This window comes from Coloeus monedula (assembly GCF_965178545.1).
Source record: "Coloeus monedula genome assembly, chromosome: 2".
NCBI lineage: Eukaryota > Metazoa > Chordata > Aves > Passeriformes > Corvidae > Coloeus > Coloeus monedula.
Window position 1 is genome coordinate 3004990 of NC_138782.1, and position 11978 is coordinate 3016967.

The 11978-nt window shown below is 43.0% G+C and overlaps 1 protein-coding gene across 3 annotated transcripts in view; it reads left to right on the forward strand.

Annotated features, from left to right (window-relative positions):
• The window catches only part of VRK2 (VRK serine/threonine kinase 2), a 37242-nt gene that overhangs the window by 24661 nt on the left and 603 nt on the right, over positions 1 to 11978 (forward strand). Inside the window, exons 9-14 of one of the 3 annotated variants that reach the window (XM_082302628.1) lie at positions 3406 to 3526; positions 5342 to 5400; positions 6576 to 6760; positions 9697 to 9870; positions 10175 to 10351; positions 11035 to 11129. In XM_082302628.1, coding sequence (XP_082158754.1) covers positions 3406 to 3526; positions 5342 to 5400; positions 6576 to 6760; positions 9697 to 9870; positions 10175 to 10351; positions 11035 to 11109 — 791 coding nt within the window. In that variant the 3' untranslated portion in view covers positions 11110 to 11129. The remainder of the gene's footprint in view (positions 1 to 3405; positions 3527 to 5341; positions 5401 to 6575; positions 6761 to 9696; positions 9871 to 10174; positions 10352 to 11034; positions 11130 to 11978) is intronic. The other 2 variants (XM_082302629.1, XM_082302627.1) reach the window with 2 other exon arrangements.

Below are 11978 nucleotides of genomic sequence, written 5' to 3' on the forward strand. Positions count from 1 at the left end.
AAGTTATATCACTTTGTGATGGTACATTTTTATCATAATTGTATTTCCCCATGGTCGTGTTAACCCTCCTTTCCTTTATGGGCTTTTGGATTACTGCTGCGGTGTGAGTTCTATTTGTGAGTTACTGGGAATTTGTGTTCTGTAATGCCAGTGAGAGTTGGAGGTGCCACTGCATGTCCATGCAATATGAGCAACCAAAATGCTCCTGTTTGTGAAAAGCTTCTAATCCAAAAAATCACCAGTAGTGAAATTATCATGTAACAGTGCTAATTAAAAATAAGAGAATATTTAATCTGTCACTTGTTAGATCTTTACAAAAGGCTGGAGAAAATCAGCTCAACAGAGGCCATAGAGAAAACTCCTATTTTTACTTCCGTTTCAGAGGAGTTCTTGGGAGCAGTGGAGTTTTGAGAGTATATTGTGGCTGTTGTGATATCACTGATCTATTTGGAAATAATAATCTGAATATAAATTAGAGTTAAGATAGCTGCCAAATCCAGTGTACAGAGATACATCACCTATTTTCTCCTCAGGTGAATTGTTTCGGTTATTCTGAGTTATTGGACCCTGTGCCTGCGTGTTGAGTATGTTTGGGGTATATTTAAAACTCTGATTTCATTTATGTGCTTGTGAGTTCATCAATTTCAGTGGAGTTATTCCCGACTTACCTTGGCAGGACTGAGAACAGACTCAGGCCTTAAATCTCCAAATTAAAAAAATTAAAGATACTGTGAAATAAAACATCACCAATGTGTTCCCATTAAATACTACTTCATATGAGACGAAAATACAAGTAAAAAAATCCTGTGAGTCGAAAAGCAGAAATCAAACATCTATTAAAAAAGAAAAATAAGAACCAGAAAGATTTTTAGGAGAGAAGTAAGGGTTTGATTTAAGTAAGTACTGGTTGAAGTGTGCACTCTTGTAACTGTGACAAGTTATCAAGCAAAATTGTTTTATTTTCACCCGGCTGTCATATTTAAAGTGAAAGCAGATTGATTTCTCGCCGTTGATGTTTATCAAGAATTCCTGTAATCTTCAATTGTGTGAGCAGATTTATTTTTGCAAGTAAACATATCATTGAAATGTTTCTATTAGTGCTCTATTTGGCATGAAAATCTAATAATTCCATTGTCCATGGACAATACTAACTCATTAAAGATTAATCAAATACTTTTTAACAAGAATCTAAAGGATTTAAAAAGTTGAGGGATTTAGCTTACATGGAGCAGAGAGAAATAAGCAAGTACAGCCAAAGGATCAAACACTGAGATTTTTGTGTGGTTCTACAAAAACCCAGGTAAAAGTCTGTATTTAGCAGCACTTGTGGTGACCTGGGAGATGAAGGGATAGGGGAGTTACTGTGTCCTGTGAAACATTTCCTGTTACTGCTGGGCAGGGGTGCTTTAGCTCCATGTACCTTTTTGTCCCTGTGCCCGCTGTGGCTTTGGGCAGGTGTCAGCCAAGGCTCCTGGTTTGTCATGGCTTTGTCCCAGGATTAGTCAGGGAGTGGCTGCAAGAGCTGCAGGTGAGAGGGAAGGTCATTAGTCATGGCCAAACTGTGAAAAACCTTTAATCTCTGGGTCTGTTTTGTCAGAAAATGACTTATCTTGGGGTAACTTCTGAAATCTGATTGGTTTGCTGTTACTTATAGAAGCACATCAATGAATCCCCCCCAGAAAAAAGCTGTCCATTGGAATTCTGACAATTTTCCTCAAAAGGCCACTTTCTGTAGCCTCTCTCACACAAACAGGTGCCAGGAAGGCATTGTGAAAATTGGAGGATCTGCAGTCAAAAACGCTGGCTTACATGGATCTAATCTGGAATTGCCATAATGGAAAAAGGAGTTGTGAACACATGTGTGTGAATGGAATTGTTCCACAGTTACCGGGAGATTTATGGCCAGAGAAATCACTACAGAACAGCAAGTGGTGGAGATTGTGTTTTTATTTTAATATGGGAGCCAAGTCTTGCATTAGGACGTTGCTGAATCCAGGGCAGAAAATAAACGACGCCCAAGGGACAGCACAGCGGTGTTGGATCCAGGGGCCTTTAATAATCCCGAGCCTAAGAGCAGTTAAGATAGGGAATGTATAAAAACTAATCGGCTGCTTTTACAGTAATGTGTGTACAGGAACAAGCAACAGTTATGATGTGTTGGCACCGTGGCTTTTAGCAGATGACTTCTTAAATTAAAAGATAAGTTTGCTGAGTGACTTTCTGGAATTTATTTAATGAAGGCCCATAAAATAGGATATCTGTTTACAGCGGGATTAACAGCACAGTGCTCAGCTACTGGTCTTCATGCTGGATAAAAAGTGCCAAGCAAGTCTGAACTCTTCTTTCCTTCCTGGAAAGCAAAAATTAATTTTGGAAAAGCATAAATTTAACTTCTACGTCTGTCTGTCTTTAATCACAACAAACAGTTTCTGGTTTTGCAGATTCCATGTGGTTTTGACGTGCAAACTTGTAGGCTGGAAGTCAAAGAAATCCTGCAGTGCTCCTGCTTGTTCAGTTTTAGCAAGTGTGGTTTCCTCTGGGTAGCAGCAAGCAATAGCAATCCTGTTGGTATTGCACTTTTCCCCTCCCTCTTTCTCTAGGAAAAGCCAATCTATAGGTTAACTTCAGTTTCTCTGTGTAGATGATGCTCAGGGATGGGGTTAATTTTTGATTTAATTTTGTCTCCTGTATTTGTGTTCTGCCTGCAGTGTGCAGAGCAAGAGTAAGTTGTTCCTGAAATAACTTCCTTTTTGGAAGCAGCAGTGGGCAGTTTACCCTGGACTTTGCTAAAGAGCGAGTGTATTTTGGGTTGTGCACAGCTCCACAGAAACGGCTGGAGCCGGGAGCAGGCTCTGGTGAGGCAGTGCACACTAGATGGCAGTTTTGTCCCAGCATCCGAGTTCAAACGGCTCTGCGGGAGAACAGGAAAGGCCATCAGTGTTTAGTCTGCTCTCACAGAGTCCCTGCATGACCAATGTGGACCCCATGGACTTCCTGGAACATGTGTTAGCAATTTAGCAGCAGACATTTATTTCTTTGTTTTACTGCTTGGCTCTTTGAGAAAGTGTTGGTACTCAGTTATGGGCTGTCTGGATCATGTCAGAGGCCATGGGGATCAAGTCCATGTGACAGGCCAGACTGAGGAAGGATGGAGTTGGAGGAGGTGAGGAAGCTGACCCTCACTTGAGCAGGAACAAGTCACTGCCTGTCTGTGGCCTGTGGCCAAATGCCGGGGCGGTTCAGGTCTAATACAGCTGAACAAACAAAACACTTTGCCCATTTGGCTTCTTCATATTTCATCAGCACCAGTTCAATCAAAGTCTTTTCTATTTCCTAAGAAGAGGTTCCTATTCTTAATTGTATTTTTTTTTTTTTCTTTCCCCCTCCCCCTTTCCCACATTTTAGCCCCATCCAGACGAGGGGACCTTGAGATCCTTGGCTACTGCATGCTGCAGTGGTTGTGTGGGAAGCTGCCCTGGGAGCAGAACCTCAAGGACCCTGTAGCTGTCCAGACTGCGAAAACAAAGTAAGGACAAACCCCCCCCCCCCTGCACATGGACACACCAGCCTGGAACCCTGCAGCATCCTCACCATTTCCCAGCTCTGGGAAACACAGCTTTCCATGCTGTAGAACAGCACCTTAGGAGAAAGCTAAAACAATTTTCCTTAATTAAGAGAGATGTTGGAAGCAGTTAAAATGGGAACTTTATGTGCACGTCTACCCTCCTTTGCATGTTTATGTCTGTGCTGCTGTGGAGAGGATGAATTCCAGTGCACAGTACACAGGCATTTTGTCTGCTGTGTATTTTTCCAATACTCTTTTTTTTCAAAGAAAACATTTGTAAATTAGCACAGGCCTTAGTGCACATACAGAAGGTTGTTGTGTGGTTCCGTTAAACTGCACGGGCACTTTGTAGCGACCGTAGTACAAACATCTCGTGGAGGTTTTTCCACATGTGCACTCAATTTATTTAACTTTCTATATGATACTGTTTTTCAGATGTTTTTCTGTAGGTTTTTAATGTTACATAAGCCTACTGCCATTACAAATAATTAAATACCAAAACACTAAGGAGCTTGGTGAAAATCTTTCCTTTTTCCCAGCATGACTTACTTGGAGCTCTCTAAAGCAACAGTGGATCAGTGTTTGCTTCCTTTGCCCTCACAGCTGAGACTGGGGGATTTAATTGCACGTGGTACCTGTAGCAGGCTGCACAGCAGAGGAGTTACCCAGAAGTAACCTCACAAGTGCAGGAGGCAGCAAACTTTTTAGTAGGGCAAGTCATACCAGAGGTACCTGCTGGGGCTGGCTGATCCCTGGAAATCAATGCTCAGGTTCTGTGGGGCAGCGGCTCCCGGCACCAGGAAGGGTGGCTGCAGCCTGTGCACGGGGCCGAGTGCAGCTGGAAATATTGACACCCTCTGCTACATTTAATATCTCTCCTTTAGAAGTTCTGATCATTACACAGCCCCCTGCAAGGTAACACTTACACAATTCAATGGGAAATCAATTTAATCAATCAAGCTGCTCCGCTGATTCCTCCCTTGCCATTAACCCTTGGATGGCTCATGTTTCCAGGATGCTGAGCAAACAGAGGCTTCAAGGAAATGCACAGAAAATTACACAGATTCCACTCATCAGAAATATCCTCTTACTCTAATAAATTACTTTCCTGGAATTAGGTATCTTGTCCAGGTTGTTCCTCTTAACTGTCTTAATTTTCAGGTTCCTGTGGGTGCTAGACTGCCCAAGATGAGGGCTGGTGTTTTTCCTGTTTTTAGGAATTGATCCTGAGCTTCTTTGCTGTTCCTGTTTCTGGATGGACAGGAATTACACCTGTGGCCCTGCCGCTAATGAAGCGTGCGGGACTCTAGGTGATGTGACCTCCCTGTTCCCTTGTGGCCCTGCCATGCCTGGTGTAATTTTGAGAGCCCTGTGCTCCATGGCAGAGAGGACCTCATGCTAAATGATGGGAAGGCAAAGCAGAACTGCTGCTTAAATTCCAAATTAGAAATGGGAATCATCAATCTGAAATCAGAACAAACCATTTTGCTTAAAGGGCTTTTGTTTTTCCTTGTAGAAAGCTTAAAATAGCTGCGAAGAAAAACTTAAAGTGCAGTTTTAGGTATCAGCCTGGTCTTGATGAAACCAGCAGCGTGCAAAGAGTTAAAAATGGAGCTGGTGAGGGGGGATCTGGGTTCAAAAGCAGTCCTGTGAATCATTAGCTATCCTGGAGGTCTACTCCCTTTGGAACTGAGACTTGCTGTCTTCCTAAATCCCAAATGAGGAATCACCTGCTCCAAAGCTGCATTAAATTGTTGCACTCTGGTGTTGTTTCAGACTTATGGATGAGCTCCCAGATTCAGTGCTGAGGTGGGATTCTCCTGGAAGCAGCTGCAGTAAGTGTACTTGCACTTGTACCCCATGGCTCTTCAGCCTGTTCCTAAACACAGTTCAATGTCTGACTCGGGGGGGGGGGAGCAGAAGAGAAGTGGAAGTAACACAAATTTAACAAAGTCTTCAAAAAGAAAAAGAATCTTGCTCAGTCTGTGATGTATCCCATGGAGTGACAGAAGGGATCTTGGCCATATGTAATCCAAGGTGTTGGGAAGCAGTGACTATCTTGGAAACAGAAGTAGCTGTTAGTATGGAAATAGTAAGCAACTGTCTACCAAAGGTTTATTGCTTGGTGCTCAGAGTTTAAAAAAGCAAATGGATGGACACTTTGTCTTGTCTTGTTTCTTCCTTCCCTGAAATACAAAAGTAACCCAGGGAAAACACCAAAGGTCAGTATCTATTTTTGATTTATTCCCTTATTTTCCTAGTGCTTTTGTATTGGAATTATTGGAATGCATTGTGTATTAGGCAAAATTTATTCATGATGTGTATACATATTTAATAAATCTTTCCTGCTGGGATTTGACCAGATGCTAATATCTGGTGTAGCACTCCAGTTTTAGGATACACTTGGGTCTTCAACTGAAAGAAAAGCTTGAACCCCCCATATGTTTTTCCTACTAGCATTAGTCCTGCCCATTCAGTGGTTTCCCTGTTTTTTGAACCACTTGATGGAAAAATGTTGCTGCTGTTGGACTGTTTTGGGATGCAATCAGAAAAACAATAGTAATATTTGAAGTTAAAAAAAAAAAAAGTGTTTTTCCAAAGCATTCCCAGTATAGTATTTATGCAGATTAAAATAATACTGTTCAGAGTAATTAATATTTAAAGGAATATTGTAATCTATCAGAGACTTTTCTCTTTTACACAGAACTATCAATACTTGTCAATAAAATATTTTAATTTTTATCCTTGGATAGCTGTCAGTGCTGTGGGAATTAGGGCATGAGCATAACGAGATGGAGCACTTAAGGTCTGGCTTGTTTATCCAAGTCGGTCTTTTCCTTTTCTCCTCCCAAAAAGACAAGACATTGTCAGTTCTGTGTTTTGAGTGTCTTCAGCTGAAATTGTGTTGTCTCGTTTGGCAGCGGAGGATTGGCATCCGTGTTGGAATGAAATCCTTTCTGAACTTCTGGGGTTACATTCAGTGAAATTCACAGTCAAATCTGCTCTACAGGTGAAATAGCCAAGTTTCTGGCCTCTGTTTCTGGCTTAGCTTATGATGAGAAGCCGAAGTATCAAGTGCTGAAGAAAATCCTGCTGGATGGCCTGGAGTCAAGTGGGATGCGCTACGACGGCCCACTGGAATTTTCCGCAGGAGCAGCGTGCACACGGAATCACTGCGCTGCTAAGGTGTCCAAAGTGAGTGGGACAGCTCTGGGATTATTTCTGATAGCTCCTGCCTGTTGCCTTTCCTTTTGTAGAGGAGGAAATAGTTAAAGCTCTCAAGATGAGACTGACACAGCAGTTCTTCTGCCTTAAATACACCATGTTTGTTAATTCCTGTTTCCCCTGGCTTTGCTAAAAAGTGGAATGTCAACCCTCAAGGAGGAAGAACTGCCATGAGTCCTTTTGACCTACAGGCTCTCACTTCAAAGCAGTAGGTCTGTGGAGAATGATTTACTTTCAGGATAATGGGGAAGTCAAGGACTTTGTTCACTAACATCTTGAAGACAAGCCTGAATGCCAGGTTTTTCCTTCGTCCCAGATTAAAAGCAAAGTTACCTTTATTAGTGACAGCATTTAATTCATTTTCTTGCTTTCAGGCTGTTCTTTGTCATTTGCCTTTATCCTCCTGCAGCCCCAGTGTGGAGGAGATGTTCCTGTGGCTTTAGCTGTGCTGCTGGTGTGCACTGGCACAGGATTTTCCAAGTGACAGCTCTCCTGTGCTATTTTCCTCCAGTGCTCTGAGTTAATAAAGCCCAGCTTCCCTAAGCAGAGAGGGAGGTAATTAGCAGTTTTCCTGAGAAATGTCAGTCCCGTTGTTCCTATGAAAGTCCCCATGTGCACCAGCCCCGTGCGGTGCTCTGGGGCGTGTGCAATAAGGCAGGGTCAGGGTCCCATCCATTTTTAATATTCCTGGTGAACTTTGGACCATCACAAGTGTACGTGAGCCAAGAATGCAGGATGCAAACTAATGTGACTGATAGGCTGCGAGATGAATGGTGATTCAAGTATCAGTGCACAGATGGTTCTGATTTGCTGAGTTTTGTAGCTGCTGCAACTGAAGACATAAAATATCCTTCTAGTCATAAATTAGCTCTTTGGAAGCAAAACCTTGGCACCAGAGCTTTACAACCTTCAATTAGTAGGGAAAGAAGTATTTGAATGACTGTGGTATTGACATCTGTAGGCCTGCACAGTAATCATTCCTAATAGAAGAGAATATCTGTTTGAGGGGGTTTTGCATGGCTAATTAACCACCAGTGAGAATATGTAATTTTTTCATGATCTCCTGATTGTCACCTTTCTCTCATGATACAATTAGATTTTATTGTAGCAAGTGCCTCACAAACCAATTGTCAGCACTATTTACGTATTGTGGAAGGCAGAACAAAAGTTCACGTTTAATGAAAAGGCACTGGGTTTTGATCTTGGTAATTACAGATACTTAGTTTAGCACTTTATTGACTTTTCTGGTTTTACCCCTTTTTTTTCTAATTTTAACAAAACCAAAAGCTATTTTGGTGACAGGACTTCTGTGGCTGTGATGGTGACCGTTGTGTCCTCACTTATTTGAGAAGTTTTTTTAAGTTTGCACTGTTTTGTGAACTGACTCAGAGCATCAGGTAGCTGTTAACTGATCTCCAGCTGATCTTGCTGGATCTCTGTTTCACAGGAATCTTTGATTTCTCAGAGTCAGACACTAAATAGTAATTCTGTTTCCTTCTTAAGCCTCGCCTAAGACTCGACAGTCTGTGGCATAAAAGATGATCCCAACCTTGCAGGCTGCAGGAACTGCTGCAGCACTGGCTATTTGCAAGTCACACCCCCCTGGAAAATCCCTGGCTGAGGAGTGTCAGTTATCACCATTCCTGTGCCGCAGGACTCAGTGGGATTGGGTTTGATGGCCAGGAACAGGATCAGAGGGAATGCCTGTGTTACTAAATCTTGGCACCTGTCAGCACTTTTTCAGCGAAGTCTGTAATGCCGAGTGTCTCACTTCTTGGAACAGTGAGAGCACCAGGATCACCTGTGTATTACTGCAGCCTGTTCCTTCAGCCAGTTCTGCTGCTGACATGAGCCAGTTTCCTCTAAACACTCGCTGCAAAACAGCTGCAGAAAGGCAATGTTAGGGTTATTCAAAGGATGTAAGGAGTACTTAAATACAAGTAGAGAGGGCAGCTAACTGAACTCTCTTGAAATTTATTGCTGTTTCCAGAAAATGCAATGTTTCAGTGGCCTGGTGCTCCTGGTGCTGCAGCCCTGACAGTGCTGGATGACAGGTAGGCTCTTCCTACTGCCTGTCTTCGTGGCAATGCCTCTAGTGATCCTAGGCCTGACTTTTCATCTCAGCGTTCCCTTTCTCACTTCTCCTTTTCTTCACCAAACACTTCTCCCATTGAAGAGACAACCTAGGAATAGCGGGAGCCACTGCATACAAGCCACTGTTTCCTCACTTGTTGCTTGTGAGCAGGATCTGACTCCAGCTGATCTGTCTGGTTGCACCTGTACCAGTTTGGTACACAGGAAATGAGGGGATCTGGGGTTAATTCCCTTCTGAAGAGCAGCAGACACCTGTAACAGAGGATCCTGTAGCACCAGCTCCTTGATGAGGTGGATTGCTACAGAGCAAGGATTTTAGGATATTACTCCCTGTATAGTATCATTATCTAATCTTGAGGTGGTTCTTGGTTCCAGTTGCACACCAGAGATAGGTGATAAAAGATTAATTGCATTAATTCTGAAATTTATTTACCACAGTTTTTGGCCCTGAATAAATATTTTCAGCTTTTCCCCCTACAGTGGAAGTGCTGACGTTGTGGCAAAGGGAAAGTGGGGTGAGGCCAGCTCCCTGCTTACTTGATCTTGTAGAAATCAGACTAAAAATAATTGCATCAATACCAAGCTGTAATCTCATTAGGATGAAATATGGTAATTTTTAGGTGTAAAACCACTTATTTTCACTTTTAGTCCTGTTGGAACTTTTAAGTGAAATCTTAAAAGTTTTGCTTTAAGTCCTCTTTGGAAAATGATGCTGTTGTTTAAGGTGTGTATGTACAGTGAAGATCATTATTTTTCTGTGTGAATTCTGGGCTTTTTTCACTGTACAAAATGCTCACTGTTGTTCATCCCAGGTTCGCCTCCCAAAGCCTCCACCAAAACCAGCTCAGAAGAAGGGAAAAAAGCTGGAAGGTGAAGAACCTGCCTGTCAAAACAAAGTGTGTGTGGGAGGGTCAGGCACACAGCTCCTGGGAGAAGAAAAGCCAAGTAAACTGAAAAGGAGACCTCCCAAGGCAGAGCTGCAGCAGGTGAGGATTTGGGCCCTGCAGTAGCACCAGATCTCCCTGTTCATTAGCTCCATGTCCAGCTTTTGGGGAGGGCAAGGAAGAATAGGGCTGGAAAAGAGCCAAGGGCTCTGTCACAAACTCCAGGAGCTGGCAGATGCTTGCTGGTTTCCAGTATTCCAAACAGGAACTTGAGGGCCCAGGGGATAAGTGCCAGAAGGGCCTGATCTGCCCCAAACCTGGTGCCTCCAAGTGCCAGATCAGGAGCTGGAATAAGTTGAACTTACTGGATTCCTTTCAGCACACAGTTACTGTCTTACCTCAACAGGCTCCCTTGCCCAGGCCTTCCCCAAAACCAGTGCAGCAGAAGGCAAACAGGGGCCACGAGGAGCATTCCAGCTGCCTGAGCAGGCCCCACACTCGGGGAACACGCCAACAATTCCAGGTGGAAGAGAAGCCACTTAGATTTTACACTACTCGTCAGGAGCCTGAGCACCCAAAAAAGGTGAGGGGTTTGGTGTTACCACAGAACAGTCACAAGTGCCTTGAGAAGGAAAGATCAGCTTTTCTAAGAAGAAGAGTTCCAAAAACCCCTCCAAGAAAGCCTCAACTATGGATATGCAAACTCGGTGTTCGCCACGAACACTAAAGGTTTGTGTGTAATTGCCTGTACTGTTGGCCTGCTGCCACTGCAGTGTGCAGTGCAGCTGCAGAGCAAAGCCCTGCACTTGGATGCAGATTGTGATTTCCCAACTCATATCCCTTTGTGGACCCTGTTGTTTGCATGGTAGAAACTAAGTTCAGGAGTTTCCTTCTCTGTGTAGTGGAAAACTTCAGAGTTTTACATCAGAGGATTTTAGCAGTTAACAAACTCACCTTGACTATTATTGGTAATTTAGTGCATAAAAGGGCTGAATGAATAGTTTCAGTCTTACTCTTCAACTGTACAGGAAAAAAAAATGAAAAAATGAATCAGCTTTAGTACAAGTAATGCAGCACCACATCCCTGGCGGTGATCACCCTGTGCTCCTGTTCTCTGGAGCTTTGGTGTATTTTAGTGAGGAGATTGCACCCTGGTTTTCTTTCATAGAAACAAATAACTTGGTTAAATGAGGACAGTTTCTAATGAGCACAAAAATGCAACTTTTAAGGTAGCTTTATGATTAATCCAAAATTCTTTGCTTCAAGCAGTCTGATCATCACTGCCTGGAGACTCCGGTACAAGCTGGGAGAGGGAAGCAGCAAAAGCACAGCTGTACCTGAGAGCACCAGGCAGGACAGTGGTGAGCAGAACCATCCTGGGAGATGTTTTGGCTGCCAGCAGGGGAGATGGAGTCTGACAAGTCAAACACAACTTTTGAACAGGAAAACACTCCAGTGTTACTTCCTAGTCCTCAAATGGTAGAGTTTTTGCAGAAAAGGGACCAATCACTGGGCTGGTGTTTAGATTATATTTGTGTTTGGGTTTAGTTTTTCTAATGGAAAAGCTGCTATTCCAGTAGGATTAAACATGCTGTCTCTATGTAGAACCATTCTGTGGTACTCACTGAATATTCTGCACAATAGGAGGGACTTTAAATGGGTGTCAGGCAACATTTAAGCCATTCAAATGAGAAACTGGAGAAGGAAAAAAGGCAGGGTTCTCTTAGCTTCATTTTGCAGAATTCCTCTCACATAATTTAGGAGCTTGGTAACGGAAAGCTCTGTAGGAAACCAAAGCTGTCCCTCATTCTAAGGGACAGTGGAAAAGATTCTTAAGTCTTGGCTAAGTGAGAAGTGGGATGGTGGTGTTTGGGGATCCTTTCAGAGGTGGAGGCTGGCCAAGGACAGCATTGCTGCTGGAGATGTAAAACAGCCCAGGCGCCCCTGGCCAGCCAGAACAAGCCCCACTCTATCAGTTTATGTTCCCTGTGATGGGCAGGAGAAGTTCAGCTTCACTGAAAAAAAAGGCAAAACTTACAGAAATCAAACCAGCAAATTCACACTTAAAATCATGTCTTGAGTTTCCAGGACAAACCTTTATTAGCAGGAACATGGGAAAGACTGAATATATTCAACTTTGTTGGAAACAAGTCAAAGATAAGAATTTTAGCTGTAGACTTCAATAGTAAATATAGGTAAGTCTCTTTAGG